Below are 18,366 nucleotides of genomic sequence, written 5' to 3' on the forward strand. Positions count from 1 at the left end.
GTCCCTTTATTGAGGATTGAGCGGGGATGGGGTGGGGGGGGCAGTATGCTTCCCTGGAGGTCCAGGAGTTAAGATTCTATGCTTCCAAAAAAAAAAAAAAAAAAAAGCTGGTTGGGGAACTAAGATCCTGCATGCCATGCAGCACAGCCAAAATAAAAAAATAAAAATAATTGGGGGGAGGGCTCACTTCTGAGCGCTCAACTCAGCTGCAGGTTCTCCAGGACAGAGCTACTTCCTAGCCTTATCAATGCGGCAGTCAGTTTCACTCATGACAGAACACATTCAGTGTTCTCACTTTCAGGAATTCATCACATTCAAGCGAAGGACAGTAGGGGAACAGATCTTATAATATTGGAGCAGGGGTGGGTGTTAGGGTGAGAAGTCACAGGTCCTACTTAAGAAATAGTAAAAACTACCAACTTCCTCAGGAAAATACACATATGTAAATCTTGCCTGTAATGTTGGGGGATTCACAGACACCTATCCCCCACCCCTAGTTCATCCATTGGAACCAGATTAAGATCTCCTGGGACTAGATGATTTTGAAGCTCTATTTTCTGGTATTCGAAATGTAGTCTGGGAACCATAGGAATCAGAGTCACTTGGAGTTCTTGTTAAAACAAAAGAACTGATTCCTAGGAGTGCCACAGACCTACTGTTTCAGAATCTCTGGGGAATGAGGTGAGGATTCTGCATGTTATTAAAAATCCCCAGATGACACTTTTGGAAACTAACATTTGAGAATCAATGTTTTGTCCCAATTTGAGATCTTTATAGTTTTTGAATGCTTTCATTTGTTGAAGAGTTTAGGTTTCATCTGTTCAATTGTCAACTGTACCAAATAATGTGTTTAGCGTGAATTCTAATTAAAGAATATTTACATGTGTATAGGTAGAGGAAAAACAGCTTGTTGGATGGACAGGTAGATAATGGTGTCTCTTTCTGTGTACTAGGAATATGGATGATCCTTTCTTCCCTTGTCCTTCTATTTCTCTCTTCCTCATTTTCTTTCTTTCTATATTTAAACAAGACTCTTCCTCTTTTTGAGTTCAGTTTCCCCATCTGAAAAACAGGGTGTTGTAACTAGGTGAACTTCAAGGCCTGCTCTGGCGTTCACTGACTCCATATCACCCTCTAGCTCCCTTGTCCTTTTAATGACATGAACTGCATGGGCAACAGTGTTTGGAGAATAATCATGTTTTATTTCTGTAGGTATGACGTTGCAATACCTAGCAACCATTTTTACTCCAGCAAAAGTATTCTCAAGGAGTCGGAACTGAAATAATCTATACTATCTACACCCCCCCACCCCCAAAAAGTTCGTCTCTCTTTAAAAACCTCAGAAAGGGCCGTCCGCGCGCATCTCTTAGGAGCATAAAAATGACTGTGAACCAAAAAGCCAGGGCGTGGTCACCCCGCCCGCTGGGCCCAAGCATCACCACCCCTAGGGCCGCTTTCAAGCGCGCAGATTGGCTGAAGGCAAGAAAGAGTCCCGCCCCTGGTCTTATGACCCGCGCTGGAAGCGCCGAGTCCTGGCTTTTGCAGCGTTGTGGTCGGTGGTCAGCGGCATTCCTGTCAGGGTTCCGCGAGCCTTTTCCCTGCTGTCGCTGCTCTTGTCGCCGCCGCCCGCTCTGTGGGATCATGGTGTGCTTCCGCCTCGCCCCGGTTCCGGGCTCTGGGTTCGTTCTCCTCTGCCTCGTCCTGGGTGAGTTGTCGGGCCCTTCTGCTTAGTCCCCGATCCTGGGCCCGGGGCTCCCAGTTCAGAGGCCGTAACCTGAAAGACTGGTCCTGAGGGGAGGGGGCTGAGAGGCTGAACGACAGACACTGGGCGTTGGCGCTTGGCCCGAGGTGATGAGCAGTGACCTAGCGAAGAAGGCCCGACCGAGGGATGGCGAGGGAAAAGGGCCCGTGAGAATAAAAAGGAGCAAGGGGTGGGGGTGGACGCCGAGGGAGTAGGTAGGGAAGAGTGAGGAGTGGAGCACTGCGGGCGGAAAGAGTAACTTGGGGGAGATGCTAAGGAGAGGTGAGCGTGGGAGAGCGGTACGTGCGGATTCTGGGGTGGCACGGACGATTAAGAGTCCTGGTCCTAGGATCAAGGAAGAGTTTTGAAGATGGTGGGACCCTGTGGGGCGGGAGAGAAAATTGAGAGCGGAAGGGGACTGCCTGCGTGGAGAAGAGCTCGGGTTAAGGGGGGCGGGGGACAAAGAGGGGGAGATTCTGAGGGGCAGTAAGAGGCTTGGTGGGGTAGGAGTTTAACGCTGTGGAGGAAGGGTGATTAAAGAGATGATAAATTGAGGTTTGGCACTTGGAGTGTCGATGGGGAAGCTAAGGTAGCTGGGGCAATTTCCAGACGAGAAAACTTGTGCCCAACCTCCGGAGACTAAAAGGGATGAATACAAACTTCGATGGGGAGTGAATATCTGACTTGGAGGTGCTGAGGACATAATTGTTTTTTTTTTTTTTTTAAACTAGTTTTGTTACTTCCTTCCAGTTAGACCGATTAAAAAAAAGTCCCCCGATATTGAGGTTTTGGGAGTGGTGTATCTGAATCTTGTATACTGCCACTTTGCGTTCAGAAGCTCCTTTTCTTCTCTCTCACACAACTGGCCTATTACCGCCTGGTTTTCGGAGGAGAAGGAGGGCAGGTGATTTTCTAAGGATCGGGTTTTTACTAGGTCCTAAGGATGACTGGCTGACTGCTGGCGCTGAGAGCGCCCCGCGCCCCACCCCCACCCCCACCCCTCGACCCGCAAGCTTTAGGTCCCCGAGGCCTTTAAATGCCTGAAAGGTGAACTTTGACCAGAGTGTTTCTTCCTGACCTGATAAATTCAGAGCTTGTTGCTACCTGACTCTTGCCATTTGTGACCTAATAAAAGACCAGAAGGGGCAGACTCAGATGGGAGTCAGTCAGTTCAGTCGCTCAGTCATGTCCGACTTTTTGCGACCCCATGAATCGCAGCACGCCAGGCCTCCCTGTCCATCACCAGCTCCCGGAGTTTACTCAAACTCAGGTCCATCGAGTCGGTGATGCCATCCAGTAGAGAAGAAATAGATACATTAGGGGCCCGGGAAGGGGAATGAAAGGCACACATTTTGTAATAAGCATTTCAGTAGAAGAATAAAGTCAACACGTGGAATGGTGGATTCTCACCCAGGGGGCATTTGGCAATGTCTGGAGACATTTGGGTTGTCATCACTGGGGATTGCTTTTGGCATCTAGTGGGAAGAGGCCAGTGGTGCGTCTAAACATCCCATAAGGCACAGGACAGCCCTCCCCCACCCCACCCATCTCAGAATGGCAGTAGTGCCAAAAGATGAGGAATCTGGCTCCAAAGCCATGGCGTTGGAAGGGGTCTGGATCATCTAGTGATTCTTAAGGATCTTTGGGGGGGAGAGTTCCTGTCAGATCAAAACTATTTCCAGACTAAAATTAAGACATTTGTCGTCTTCTCTCTCTCCTCTCCTCAGTACGGTGGAGTTTTCCAGAAGCTATAGAAAGTGTGATGACATCACCACTCTCACGGGTCTGACGTGTTTTAGTCCCTTTTTTTTTAAGTTTTAATTTCTAGTACAGCAAGTAGCAATGGATGTAAGTCACATAAACAAAGCCCTTTGAGGTCCTCAGTGGATAAGAGAGTAAAAGGGCCCTGATGCCAGAAGGGAGTCCAGCTGTGCATTTAGTGCAGGAGAACCTTCTGTAACCCTTTTGAAAGGGGCCACGGAGCTTTTTTTCTCAAATGTAATGTGCAGCCTTGACTCCCCTCTGAAGCACTTAGGGAGGCCAGGTGACCCTATGAGAGGATTGTTTACAGAGAGAAGCACCTTATCAGTGACTAGAACACATCTGACCAAGGCATCTGGTAATCAGTAGTTCTCTGCCAATTGGATCGGCACAAACAACACTATTATTGTTCAGAGAAAGGGGGAAAAAAATCATTGTCTTGTTGGCTTTCTTGTCATTATTTTTTTTCCTTTTAATGAAAGCTTTTTTGTGTGTTCTTTTTACAAAAGCAGTGCTTGCTCATTGCAGAAAATAAACAGGCAAAAGAAGCACATGAAAAAACCCATCAGCTCATCTGCTAGTTTGCCATTTATTGTTTGGGACTAAGCTAGATTCATCCTCTTGGAAGATTTCCAGGATGGAGTACCTCCATAGGGAACCCAGTTCAGAACAGGGTTTGGAGAAAAGGTAACTGTTCCTAGGTCAGATTTTTCGAAGGTACCAGGATAAAATAGAAACTCTCTTTTCTTTGCAGCTGCTTTTACTGCCCGCTGTGGGTGCAGTGGGGGAACTCAGATTCCTTCTGTGTGGCTCTCTGTGTGTGTGTGAGAGAGAAGGAGCTCAAACTGCTATGTGTGTTTAAGAATTTAACAATTCTTCAGTTGCTTGGTGGATTTTGCACCTTACCTTTAGGTATCAAAATGGATACCAGTAATAGTTTTTTTGGAAAGTCAATAAAGTATCTGCTGTGAAATTCACGCTGTTCCTGAGCACTGCAGAGGGTCCCAGGGAGGGGGATTTGTTCCTGGATTTATGACCTCATGAACCCTTAGTGCACCAGCTGCACCGGTTTCACTTGGTAACTATAACTCTTTCCCAGCTCTACCAGGTAGCGCTTTAAAAATAGCTGATTTTAAAAAAAATAGCTGCTTTAGAATAAGTATAGAAGGGAATTCTTAGAGCCTGTGTATTGGCCTTTTTCACAAAGATTAAATTATGCTAGTATTTATTGGAATGGATTAGACCTGGCTAGAGAAAGTCTGAAGAAAAGCTACCTAGAGGCGTTAGAGAGTAGTGGATGAAAAACTTCCTAGCATCATTGCTTATGTTCCCCCTGTGACATTATGGATTTCAGAGTTCTGTGGTTACTGATTCCCATAACTAGTCTGACTTCTGGTTTTTATAGGGTGGAGGCTTTTCTGGGTGGGGAAAAACCTGATAGAAATGTCCCAAGTGTGTACTTCACTGGTGGAGGAGTCCCTCTACCAGTTCCTGTTGATGGAAGCCACTGGGCAAAAGGGCTCGATGGAGCAATGGAGAAGCCGGTCAGGTTCCTGCTCTCAGGGAGCTTACCTCTTAGTGGGGGAAGACAGCCCCTCAGGTCAAGGATAGAATTGCAGAGTGCGATACGCAGGTGAAGGCAATGAGGCAGGATATGAGGAAGAAGAAAGAGCAGCCGGTAGGGAGGGAGTGGTGGGGTTGACCCTCCTTGACATTTGTGGCCCGAAGGCCTTCATTGTTGGGTGACTTTTGAGCAGAGGCTTGAAGGAGGCCAGCCCAAGTGACTTATTTGGAGGAATAGGAGTCAGTCTTGCCAAACGCCTAGGTTATTAGCCTGTTTTCCACCCTTTTATTCCCAACCCCCCCCCCCCCCCCCCGGTACTAGGCAAATCTCTGTGGATTTAGTCTCTGAGTGGAGACTGTCTGCTCTGCTGTTAACTCCCCATTGCCTCCCTGGCACAGGGCCTGGGGCGTGGGGTTAACTCAGGCTTTTGTTGAAGGTCTTCGTTGGTGAGCGCTGGGGAGACATTGGTGAACTAGATTACGTTGGTTACCTTTTTCTTCTGTGAACCTTACATTATGCTTTGCAAGATGTTTTTCTGTGTGTTTTCGGATGGAGAACTTTCAGATCAGTGCTAAGCTGTACAGATGAATATAAACCAACTGATTAAAGTATAATCCCATATAATAATGCTGGTATCTTACCTGTTGTGTCTGACTCTTTTTTCGACCCATGGATTGTAGCCTGCCAAGCTCCTCTGTCCAGGGGATTTCCAGATAAGGATGCTGGAGTGGGTTGCCATTTCTTTCTCCAGCTCCAGGGTATCTTTCCAACCCAGGGATTGAACCCGCGTCTCCTGCATTGCCACCAGGGAAGCCTCATCTTACCTCTGTCTCTTCACATAAACCTAAGCAGTAGTGAAGGTTCACCTGGGGAACCAGAACCTCCTAGGTGAGGAGAATGAGATTTTCACAAAGAACCAGTTTATCTCTCTTGGATGTGATTGAAAAGTAAGAAAGTAAGCACTGAGATTTTTCTGTAGCCTTACCACTGATAACTTTGGTTTCACCGTTCTGCTGAAATTATTCTAGTTTTAATAAAGATACTCAAAAGGATAGCCTTATTATTCATCTATTGGCCATTGGTTATCACATCTGATAGGATTTATAGATATTCACATATTTCCCATGAGTTGAGCTTTCTTCCACTATATCCTTGAGTGGAATTTGTGATGAAGGATTATTTCACAGCATTATAGCTGAATTCAGTGATCCTTGGTGCAAGAAAACTGCTCTTCCTCCTGTAGTGATGAAAGCATTCCGATCATAATTTCAGATTAAAGTGATCAGAGATCCCGTCAGCTCCAGAAGTGTACTTTATGAGTACTTGTTGGTATCCTGCCGTGCATTGCAAAAGAATTCTGGAGGTCTGCCCAACACCACTCAGCAATAAGCACTTTCCATTAGTTGAATGGAAATCTTTTATTTCTTTACCCACTCTCTGACCTTAAAAAAATATTTCATAGCTTGAAATCTATTATTTCTTTTAATTTTTAAGAAATTTACCAGAAATCCAGGGTATCAGGAACTACCACGTGGTAATTGTACTTATATTAGGAATTGAGGAACAGTTGATTTGACTTGGTTGACTTAACAAACCTATGAGTTGAAAACAAAGTGTAAATAGATACTGTATGCCTATGTATGTCCTGATTTTTTTTTTCATGTTTTTGTTTTTAAGATCCTTTGCTCAACCTCATTCTGAATTGATGAGTTTGAGGACAAGAGTCCATCACTTAATGCAATGAAAGTAGACATACTGAAAATTTGGGAGGGACCCCTTTAGGTGCTGTTTCTTAGAAGGGAAAAAAACTTTTAAGTTGGAATCTCTTAACTTGCATGGCAAAGGCCTCTTAACTCTGAAGGGCTCTCGCGCTTTCAAAGAATGTGTTAGAGAAATGCACTGTACAATTCTTAGCAAGGTTAACTTGCCCAGAATCTCACAACCTGTGTTTAAATTGGACTGCCTGATTTGAATTCTAGCTCTTCAGCTCCAGTGATGGGACTCTTTAATTGTACTATTGCCTCTTAGATAATTGTTTTTTATTGGTTTTGTTTTACCATTATTATGATGTTCCCACCCCACCCCCATATAGTTTACAAATGTATATTTTTCAACCACACTTTGGATCGCAAAAAGACTTAGGAAAACCTAGCCACTTTTTGCTGTGTGTCATGCTTAGAGACACTGAGCTTAGAGTTCTGAGTCCTAAAAGAACCTATAAATGATTTCTTTGGAAACAAGAGGATATTTGCATTTGGGAAAGTTGATTTTGCCCCCTCCTCCCCACTGCCCCTTTGGAGAGTAAACTCTCAGGTCTATAATTACACACTCTAGGATATATTCAGCTGTGTTTTTTAATGTCATAAAGCCTTTTAGACAAAAATGGTTGGCTAGTCTAAAATCAGACACTTTGATAGGATGCAAGTGGCTTGCTGAAGATATTTTTTTAACCAAAATGTAAATGTTTCAACTATAAACTTCTGGGAAAAGCATTATTACTAGCTGAAATCCATGTCAAAATGTATTGCAAAAAACCGACATGGGGGTTGAGAGGAGTATCCAGAAGACTGATGGGTTGGGTTCATGATTTGGAAGAGGTGAAGGCTTAGACTTCCTATAATTAGATTAAGCTGTGTTCCAGGTCCTGATTGCATGGTATTTTCACCTGGATATAATCAATCAGTATTTATTGACAATCTAATATATTCAGCACTACTAGGGATGGTGGGAGATAGAGGGAAGTAATAGATATAGTCTCCCCTTCCCTGACACCTGTGATGGATGACATTCATAAAAAAGACACACTCCAAGGGGCTGTGCGTAGATAAGATCATCTGCCTAAGGGAGAATATTGGAATTCAAATGAGTAGCAGAGACCTTATCAAAAGGAAATCTTGGATCTATTTGTGTATATCATTCATTCACGGACTTTGGTACTTTTTTTTATTAGCTAACAAATTATTTGCTGTATACTACAATTTACCCTGGCACGTCAGTTTGTTGCGAAGTTACAGTTGAAAACTGTTGTTTTGGAGCTTAAGTAATAGAGGAGACAGGATTTACAGGCATAAAATAACTGAATAATTCAGGGTAGTATAAAATATATGGAAGTGTGTTGTCAGGAAATCTTTAAGGAGAGAATGGTGGCTGAAAAATGGACAGCTTATCAGTCTGGGTTCTTAATTATAAACAACAGAAGTTAAATCTCATCAATTTTTAAGCAGAAAAGGAATTTCTTAAAAAGATACTGGGACATGTGCATACCCTTAGACCCTTCAGTTTCATTCGTAAACGTATACCCAATAGACACACAACACACCTGTGTTCACTGATGCATCCATTTGTAATAGAACCAAACTGGAAACTATCCAAATGTCCATAAGCAGTAGCACACACATGTAGTGGAGTATTGACCTAATGCAAGAAGGCTGTACATTCAGAATGAGAAATGACAAACCGCAATTACGCTCAACACCATGGGTGAATCTCAAAAGACATAATGTTGCGTGAAAGAAGCCAGGTACAAAAGAGAGCATAGTGAATTTCATTTACATCAGGTTGAACAACAGGCAAAAGTGAACTCTGCTGTTTGTTAGAAGTCAGGTTGTTGGCTGCCCTTGGAAGGGAATTGGTAACTGGAAAGGGGAAGTGAGGGAACTTTCAGGGGAGTACTTGGAATGTTCTGTGTCCTGACACAAGTGGGTTCAGTTTGTGAAAATGCTTCGAGCTGGATACTTGATGCACTTGAAATCCCTTCCATATGTATGCTGTAATATTTTCTGTATGTATGTTACACATCACACATAAAAAATTTTTTTCACGTTTTAAGAAAGGTGCAGTGGATTACTCAGAATTACTGGAGTTCTTGACTATGTATCCCACAGCCAAGTTTAGTGTCCCAACTCATGCCATTGAGCTAGACTGCCACCAGCCCTACTGGCTGGCCCCTGCCACATTTTCAGCTGTTACAGTGAGGGGAGGTGGTATCGGCCAAAAATTGTTTTTAAAAAAGGGCGGGGGTGTTGTAGATTTGGGGACAGCCAGAAATAGTGAAATCCCCTCCGAGGTAAACAAGTCTATTTCAAATGTTAGGAACGGTAGAAGCCTGGGACAGAGGTTGACTAGAGCGTGGCGAATGGGTCCAGTGGAACAAGTTCAGCCGGATTGAAGGGTGTGTTCTGGGAACAAGGCCTTGAGAGAAGTTGAAGGAATAGGGTGGGACAAGATTAAAGATTACTTTGAAAGTCAGGCAGAGGAATTAAATTCTAGCATGGGTATTTTGGAGCCCATAAAAGGTTTTGAACAAGACAGTATCCTGAGAGGAAGAGGTGTTTAAGGACCATTAATCTGACAACACCTCTAGGGGCTGCTTGGAGGCATCTGTAGTAAGTTAGGGGTGTGCTGGTGGATTTGGAATAGAAATTAAAGGCAGAGATTGGATTTCAGAGGGAATTGGGAGGAAAAAAAATCAATAGGACTCAAAGAAGAGAATGAAGGAGAAGCCAATTCCCAAAACCTTTTGAGCCTGAGTGTCTCTACAGGGTGCTGCCTTTCCTTTCAAGCCAGTGAGGCTGAATAGAGGGGAACGAGCTTGGAGGAAGTTGAAGAATGGATGTTTTGGAATTGTTGAGTTCGAGGTGACAGGCATTGAGTAAAAGTGGCCTGTGGGCAGTTGGGGGTGGAAGAAGCCCTCTGAAAGCACAGTTCTCCCAGGGAGCTGGGTTGTGAAGTCAGAGGACAGAATGTGCTGGGCCCTTGGGCCAGTTCTCAGTTCTGGGATGGTGGGTAGGCTGTTTTGATGTCAGTTTTGATGTCAGTTGCTCAGTTGTGTCCGACTCTTTGTGACCCCATGGACTGCAGCACACCAGGCTTCCCTGTCCATCACCAACTCCTGGATCTTGCTCCGACTCGATGGACATTCAGATGGACTGACATCCGTTGAGTCGGTGATGCCATCCAGCCATCTCATCCTCTGTCATTTTGATGTTAATGTAGCCGCGAATACAGACGACTGCCTTTGCCTTCTGTTCCAGAGAGCCGAGTCCTCCACCCTTGATACTGATCCTTTGATACTGATTGCTGTTTCACATGGTCTTGTTTGCTACTCTAATATCTTTGGAAAGAAAATGATTAACATATGGCAGGCTTTTTTGGTTGTTTCTGATGGTTTTGAATGTTTTGGTGGTTGTTTTTTTTTTTTAATGAGTCTATTCAGAATCAACAAAGAATTTTTTTTGTTTTTAAATTTATTTTTGGCTGTGCTGGGTCTTTTTGGCTTTGCGTGGGCTTCACTAGTTGCAATGAGCAGGGCCTACTCTAGTTGCGGTGCACGGGCTTCTCATTGTGGTGGCTTCTCTGGTTGCAGAGCACCGCTTCTAGGGCTCGAAGGCTTCAGTAATTGTGGCACACAGGCTTAGTGGTCCGCAGCACGTGGGATCTTTCCAGACCAGGGATCATCAAACCCTTGTCCCCTGCATCGGCAGGCAGATTCTTACCCACTGCACCCTTAGGGAAGTCCTGAATACTTTGAATACAAGGAGAATATGTTAAAATGGGGGACTTGAAACAAACCCAGAGAATGTGTATGGAAAGTAGGCTTCCAGCTGATCAGAAGAATTCTGAGCCACCACTGCAGGGGTAGCCTTGGATCAGTGATGGTAGCTCCATTCCAGATTGTTCTGAGAAAAGAATGGCTGTAAAACCTACTTAGGCTTCACAGGTCTTTTGGAGCCTGTAGCCAGTACATTTAGGCATTGTCAGTAACCACGAGCTTAGGCATATCAGATTCAGGCTTGGCGAGGCAGCTTGGTCTCCAGAGCATGACGCGGGCTTTGTGTACAGCTTGAAAGCTGTTGCTGAGGCACGCCTTCTTGGTTTTCCTCTCGGGACTTGATTCTCTGTAGTCTAGAGCATGTCCTCACTTGTAGGTGACGCTGGCATGCTTAGGCATCATTCAAGGCTCTACAACTATCTCAACAGGAAACAGTGCACCCCTTGGTGAGACAGTGAAGAAAATCCTTAGGTGGTGGTCCATCATTTATGTCTGCTGGCATATCGTGTTTTGAGTCCTTGGGCTCTTCAATTTAATAGGTGATGTCCCCCATTTAAACTAGTGTAGAAGATCAGAGTCAAGTTAGCTGAAAATCCCCAAAACTTTTCTGTCCCTGAAAGGTTTCTCTGCTAAAATAAAGAGGTAGCAGGTTGAGAATGGAGGGAAGGGACTTTGAGTCCATGTCAGAAGATGAATTAGGCTTTCTAATCGATTGAGTTTTAAAATGAAACTGAAATGATGAATGTTGCATTTCTAAAAATTAACTTTTTGCTTGTGAATCTAACAACCTTTGCAATACTTTTCCTTTGGTCACGTGATACACATGCTTAGACCTGGCCCACATCTTTACATCAGAATAAAAAAGAGTTTGCCAAGACTTCTCAGTATCATAGGTCATGTAGTTTGACAGGATTTAAAGCAAGATCGCAGAAATCAGAGCTATTATTTTTATAGAGAAGGTTCCACCAGCTGGTTTGAGAAAACACCCCTTCCACATTTCCCCATCACCTCATTTACCTAAAAAAAAACCAAAAGTCTTAATAAGTAATAATTGTCTAAAACTAGCAAGACACAGAGTGTGTAAATGATTATTAGGTTGAACTTCAGTGATGAGTAGAGCTTGCTTTTATTTTATATGTGTTTTTGTAGTCCAATTTAAAAATCTTATTGTTTTTAATGCAAAACAGAAAAAGAGACACAGAAGTACAGAACAGACTTTTGAACTCTGGGGGAGAACGTGAGGGTGGGATGTTTTGAAAAACAGCGTGTATATTATCTATGGTGAAACGGACCACCAGCCCAGGTGGGATACATGAGTCAGGTGCTCGGGCCTGGTGCACTGGGAGGACCCTGAGGAGTCGGGTGGAGAGGGAGGTGGGAGGGGGGATCGGGATGGGGAATACGTGTAACTATATGGCTGATTCATGTCAATGTATGACAAAACCCACTGAAATGTTGTAAAGTGATTGGCCTCCAACTAATAAAATAATATTAAAAAAAAAATCTTATTGTTTTTAATCCAGGTGCCGTCTCATCTTATGCATTGGAACTTAATTTGACAGATTCATCAAAAGCCACTTGCCTTTATGCAAAATGGCAGATGAATCTCACAATACGCTATGAGACCACAGACAAGCATAACGTAAGTGTTTTTATTTTTCTTTGGGTTTTATAGTAGGAATTTAATTGTACTTTTTTTTTAATCCTTTGGATTCATTTATACAAATATAATTTCATGTTAACTTACACCATGTACATTTTGTGGAGCTATTTTATTTAGCATGTATACTTGAAGGTATCCTATTTAGTTTTGAAGTGAATTTTTTTTGTTTATTTAGGAATGAATATTCTAATTCATCAGTTCTTTGGAGGTTTTTTGGAGTTGGTTAAGGGAAAATGATCTGAAGACTATGGTGTTTCAGGTGTAACCACTTCTATAATTTTTTGACATGTACTAACATTAAAGCTTTTTTAAATAGCTTGCTATTAAAGTCTCCTTTGGACGGAGGTGGGTTTATCCTCTCAATCCTTTTTGCCTTATTTCTTTTGGTTGAGATCCTGCCTGCTTACAGCCTGATATTTTTTTTTAAAGTCAATAGCTGAACTTCAGGCTGGTTTTCCTTTTGTTTTAAGACATAACGTGAATTTGTCCAGAGGGACTGGTGTGTAGTTAAAGAATCAGAAACCCGTCAGCATAGATGGGCCAGGCTGGCCAGTGGGGTGTGATATATCAACTTCACAGTGGCACCCCTGGTGGAAATGCTTGTTCTCATTGCTGCCTGTTTGGGACTAAGCCACAGATGTCTTTTTCTTTTAGAAAACTGTAACCATTTCAGACTTTAGTGCTGCAACCTACAATGGAAGCTTTTGTGGGGACGATCAGAATGGTCCCAAAATAGCAGTGCAGTTTGGGTCCGGTTTTTCCTGGATTGTGAATTTTACAAAAGAGGCATCATCTACATCTACTTACTTAGTCGACTACATCTCATTTTCCTACAACACTAATGATAACACAACATTTCCTGATGCGAAGGAAAAAGGTAACCTTAAGTATTGGATTGTGTTTGTGTTCTCTTGCTCTTCATTAATAATGAACAGTGTAAATAATTTAAAAGCCATGCTTATGCCTGTCTGTCTCCCTAATCGGAATGGAAATGTCATGTCTTTGGACTTTCTTGCACAGCATAGTATTTGACACAGTGAGGATGTCTGATGTCGTTGCTTGATTCTTTACTGTGTACCGTGTAGTACCCTAAGTATGTTGCCAGGAGCATCTCACTGAAGCCTTAACAGCAACCCTGGGAAGTAGATGTTATCTCAGCTTTACAGGCCTGATGAGATTAGATATCTTTACCAAAGGTCATACAGGCTAGTAAGCGGTAAGCTGGTGTTTGAACCAAAGCCTGTTGTGCTTATAGAGTCCATGGCACATAACTACTGTTATTTACTTCATTCAGTGGTGGGCAGTCAATAAGTGTTGAATGAATGAGAAAATCCTTTACTGATAACTATTTTAAATGGGTACAAGTTTAGTAGCCTGAGGCCAGCAGAAAAACTTCATCTTCGAATCTTGTTACCGTTTATATAGGATTTTGACTGTAGAGTAAAAAAGGTAAGAGAAAAAAGTTGTCTAAAAAAAAGGTAAGATGACTGAAGTCAACATTTGCTGCTATTTTGAGACAATTTTACGTCAAAATGAACTTGGGAAGGCATTGGGAATTAGGCCATTCTGGTAACTCCAGAATACTGGAGTTTGGTAGCCTTTCCCTTCTCCAGGGGATCTTCCCAACCCAGGGATCGAACCCAGGTCTCCTGCATTGCAGGCATATTCTTGACCAGCTGAGCCACCAGGGAAGCCCAAGAATACTGGAGTGGGTAGCCTATCTCTACTCCATCGGGTCTTCCTGGCCCAGGAATCAAACTGTGGTCTCCTGCATTGCAGGTGGATTCTTTACCAACTGAGCTACCAGGGAAGCCGCTCTGGTAACTTACTAGAAGTGAAATGTGTATTAAAATATTTTGAAGGCATGGATAATGGAGATTTCAGTCTTGTTAGGGATATAATTCTCTCTTTTACCTTCCACTGAGATTGGGATATTAACATGGTGTTCCTAGTAGCTTAGCATTTGTCATAGATAGTATTTCATCCTGACCTCAGAAACACAAATAGATGGGCTTGAGTTGCCTGGTCTGGGGGATGAGTAATTCATTTGGATTTATGGAGTATCAAAAGATTATATTTTTAAAGACCCAGAAGTGAGTGAGCTCATGTAAAACATGGGCAGTATCACTAACTGAGACTCAGAAATCAAATCCTAGTTTCCTTTTTACTGATCTGTTAGTTTGAGAGGATGACTGAAGCAAGTTTGTTCTTGGATATCTTGTATATTTAGCTTTCTGCTGTATATTGTCTTGAACTAGGATTAGGATTTGCCCCTAACTTTCAAGGAGCTTAAGAACTAGTTGGAGAGACAAAGTGAAATTGTTTTCCCAAGTATACATGGGAAAATTGGAAAGCATTGAGATCTGTGTGCTTTTGTTATTGTTTGTGTTTTGGGGGTGGAGGGTTCATAAATCTTTACTGACAATGTGAGGAAAGCTCTAGACTTTCTTTGTCAAGGCACAGAGTGAACTTTACCTATGGTACATAGTCCCTGAGCTCATCAGTGGATGCCTGTGGACAAGAGGGCCTGATGACAAGCAGAGGAGGTGATGCATTGGAGGAGTGAGAAAGCTTGGTGTAGAGGAGGAGGACCTGAGCTGAAACTTCGCCTAATGGTAGATTTTGAGTAAGCGGAGAATTTTGAGCAGAGTATTTCCAGCAGGGGGAAGCACAGTATGTGCAGTAGTGATTGGAGAGCTGCCCAGTTAAAATAGAGGCTGTACATAGTAGAAGGAAAATCATGTTGGCCAGGTGCAGTGAGTCTAAATTAATAGGGGGCTTTGGAAGCCAAGGAACTGCTTTTAGCTTGATGGGGTAGGCACTGGGGAACCATTTTAGATTTTTAAGCAGAAGAATGATGTAACAAAAGTAAGAGACAGTAGTTGATAAAGAATGTTCTGCAGGATTAAATGGGAAGTGAGGAGACTACAGGCAGAGATACCAGCTTAGAGACTGTTACAGAACTCACCGGATGATGTAATAAGTACCTGGACCAAGGGGAGGTGGCAGTAAAAGCAGATGGGGCTTAATCTAATAGATTTGATGGGAAGACTGTGGAATTTGAAACATTAACACCGATCTCTCCCCCCCATTTATTTATTTATTTTTGGCCATGGGCTTCCCAGGTGGCTCAGATGGTAAAGAATCCTCCTGCCAAGTGGGAGACGTGGGTTCGAGCCTTGGGTCGGGAAGATCCCTTGGAGAAGAGAATGGCTACCCACTCCAGTATTCTTGCCTGGGAAATCCCATGGACAGAAGAGCCTGGCGGGATACAGTCCATGGGGTCGCAAAGAGTGGGACATGTCTGAGCTACTAAACAGCCTCAACAACATTTTTTGGCTGTACCACATGGCTTGTGGGATCTTAGTTTCCTGACTAAGGGAAGATACAATTTTTATTGCTAGCTTCTGTAATATTTGAAACTATTTGAGATTTTAAATGACTCCCTTAAACAAACTGTTGATGATAGTTTTTTGAAATAATTTAGCGTTGTATTTTTAGGCATATGGTAATTGAAGTGACTTTGAAGTTGTTTTTTGTTTTCGACTGTGCCACAGTTTCTGGGAGTTTAGTTCCCCAACCAGCAATTAAACCCGCATCCTTGGCAGTGAAAGACCAGAGTTCTAACCACAGGACTGCCAGGGAATTACCTCCTGCTGTTTCCTTTAAATTTTTCTTTTTCATGATTAAAATAGAGTGTACTCTGCTCAGTGTTATGTGCCAACTCGAATGGGAGGTAGGGGGTGGGGGGAGAATGTACTGTGCTTCGCTGTGAGTGGTGTCTGACTCTCTGTGACCCCATGGACTGTAACCCTCCAGGCTCCTCTGTCCATGGGGTTCTCCAGGCAAGAATACTGGAGTGGGTTGCCATGCCCTCCTCCAGGAGATCTTCCCAGCCCAGGCATCGAACCCAGGTCTCCCTCATTGCAGGTGGATTCTGTACCGTCTGAGCCACCATGTATATGTATGGCTGAGTCCCTTCACTTAATTGGCTATACCCCAATACAAAATGTGTTTAGTGTTAAATAAATGAAAAATTTTTAAAAATTACAGTGTAGAAATAGAAAAGTACAGGAAATAACAGAACCACACATAAACCCATTACCCAGAACGAATGCTGTTTTTTCCATATTTGCCTCATTGTTTTATTTCAAGAAATAAAACCTTACCAGGTACTTTAGAGGTTTCCTTTGTACCCACTCCTCAGAGCCATTTTCCTCCCTGCCTCCCAAGAGGGGACCACTCTTGGGAGTTAGGAGTGTAACTTTCCTGTCTGTATGTTTGTATTTGACTAATATATATGTCAATATATGTTCAGACACAATACATCATTTTACAAATGACAGTTTTTTGTTTTTTTTTTTTTTTCAAATGACAGTTTTATAATGTAACTCCGGTGTGTCTATGACTTGTTTTTGCACTCATTTGTTTTTTGAGGTCTGTCTATGTACAGCCAGTTCAGACATCTTTTCACTTAGTTAACAGTGAAAAACGGTTTTGTAGGAAACTGTTCTGGTTCATTGGTTTAAATTTTTTTTTCCCCTTTGGCATTTCACTATAGGCATTATAATAATGGCACAGAAAGGTGGTAACTTACTGCTTTCATATTCTGAGATTTTCCTAAATGGAATAGTCTCTAAATTCTATCCAGGAAGAGGTTTCAAAAACTCATTTTAGTTACTTTCACTTACTTTGGGATTGTAGCACAGAAATAATCCTTGATTATTCCATCTCTCTTGTTTGTTTTGTCACTAAGTCCTGTTGATTCTACCTTAGATATGTGTTTTCGATTTGCCTTTCTGCTCTCTTCTTGGGCTTCCCTGGTGGCTCAGTGTGGTAATGAACCTGTCTGCCAGTGCAGGAGATATAGTTTCAATCCCTGGGTTGGGAAGATCCCCTGGAGGAGGAAATGGCAACCCAGTGCAGAATTCTTGCCTGGGAAATCCCATGGACAGAAGGAACTGGCGGGCTACAGTCCATGGGGTCACAAAGAGTCAGCCATGACTGAGCACGCACGCATGCTGTCTTCTTACTGCCCCTCACTGTCTTGGTTTAGGCAACTCCTCCTTATCTCCCCTGCTTTTTTATACTTTTATTTATTTTTGTGCTGGATCTTTGTTGCTTGCAGGTTTTTCTCTAGTTGCGGTGACCAGTTGCTTCTCTCTCGTTGTGGTGTGCGGGCTTCTCATTGAAGTGGCTTCTTGTTGTAGAGCATGGACCGTAGGACGCATGGGCTTCAGTAGTTGTAGCACGTGGGCTCTGGAGCACAGGCTCAAAGACTGTGGGCTTAGTTGCTCTGCAGCATATGGGATCTTCCCAGATCAGGGATCGAGTCCATGTCTGCTGCATTGGCAGGCAGGTTCTTTACCGCTGAGCCACCAGGGAAACCCTCATCTTTCCCCTTAACCAGGTCATTAGCCTACTAACTAGTTTACCTCTTAAATGACTTCGCTTAAAAAGTTTCTGCCCTGCCTGACCTCTATAGTTTTGCTGTCTTCCTTAAAATAAATGACACTTTTGTTATTTCCAGCTTTAAAAACTAAAACTGACCCTCTATTGCTAACAAAACAGTGCCCGACCTGTCCTTAGGTCTTAGAATATGCTGCAAAGTGTGACCACCTGCAACTTATCTTTCCTTCCTAATCCCCGTCACCCCTTTCCTCTTAACCCCTTGTGTTTCAGCCACAGTGAATTTGTCTGTCCCTGAACAGGCCTTGTCTGTTGTCACTTCAGGGGTGGGGTGGGGCAGGCACACAGAAAAGGTGAAAGTCGATATATTTATATGATCACTTTCCTCCTACCTTCTTGGAAATAGCTGTTGTTGACTCTTGTCTTACAGGAGTTTTTACTGTTAATTACCATGTGGCACTCAAGATTCCATTGAATGACATCTTTAGATGCAATAGTTTGTCAACCTTAGAAAACAGTGATGTTGTCCAGCACTATTGGGATGTTCATGTACAAGCTTTTGTCCAGAATGGCACAGTGAGCACAACAGGTGAGCACTTTAAAAGCAGAGACATTTCTATACTTGGGTCCTAACTTAAGATTAGAGTATACCAAGAAGCTTTAGTTGAAGTATTATC

The 18,366-nt window shown here is 43.1% G+C and overlaps 1 protein-coding gene across 2 annotated transcripts in view; it reads left to right on the forward strand.

Annotated features, from left to right (window-relative positions):
* The first annotated feature begins 1,497 nt into the window (after positions 1-1,497).
* LAMP2 (lysosomal associated membrane protein 2) overlaps positions 1,498-18,366 on the forward strand; it is a 33,767-nt gene continuing 16,898 nt past the window's right edge. For both annotated transcript variants that reach the window (XM_065914805.1, XM_065914806.1), the window contains exons 1-4: positions 1,498-1,705; positions 12,141-12,259; positions 12,935-13,157; positions 18,120-18,278. In XM_065914805.1, the coding sequence (XP_065770877.1) occupies positions 1,507-1,705; positions 12,141-12,259; positions 12,935-13,157; positions 18,120-18,278 (700 nt within the window). In that variant the 5' untranslated portion in view covers positions 1,498-1,506. The remainder of the gene's footprint in view (positions 1,706-12,140; positions 12,260-12,934; positions 13,158-18,119; positions 18,279-18,366) is intronic.

This window comes from Muntiacus reevesi, chromosome X (assembly GCF_963930625.1).
Source record: "Muntiacus reevesi chromosome X, mMunRee1.1, whole genome shotgun sequence".
Taxonomy (NCBI): Eukaryota; Metazoa; Chordata; class Mammalia; order Artiodactyla; family Cervidae; genus Muntiacus; species Muntiacus reevesi.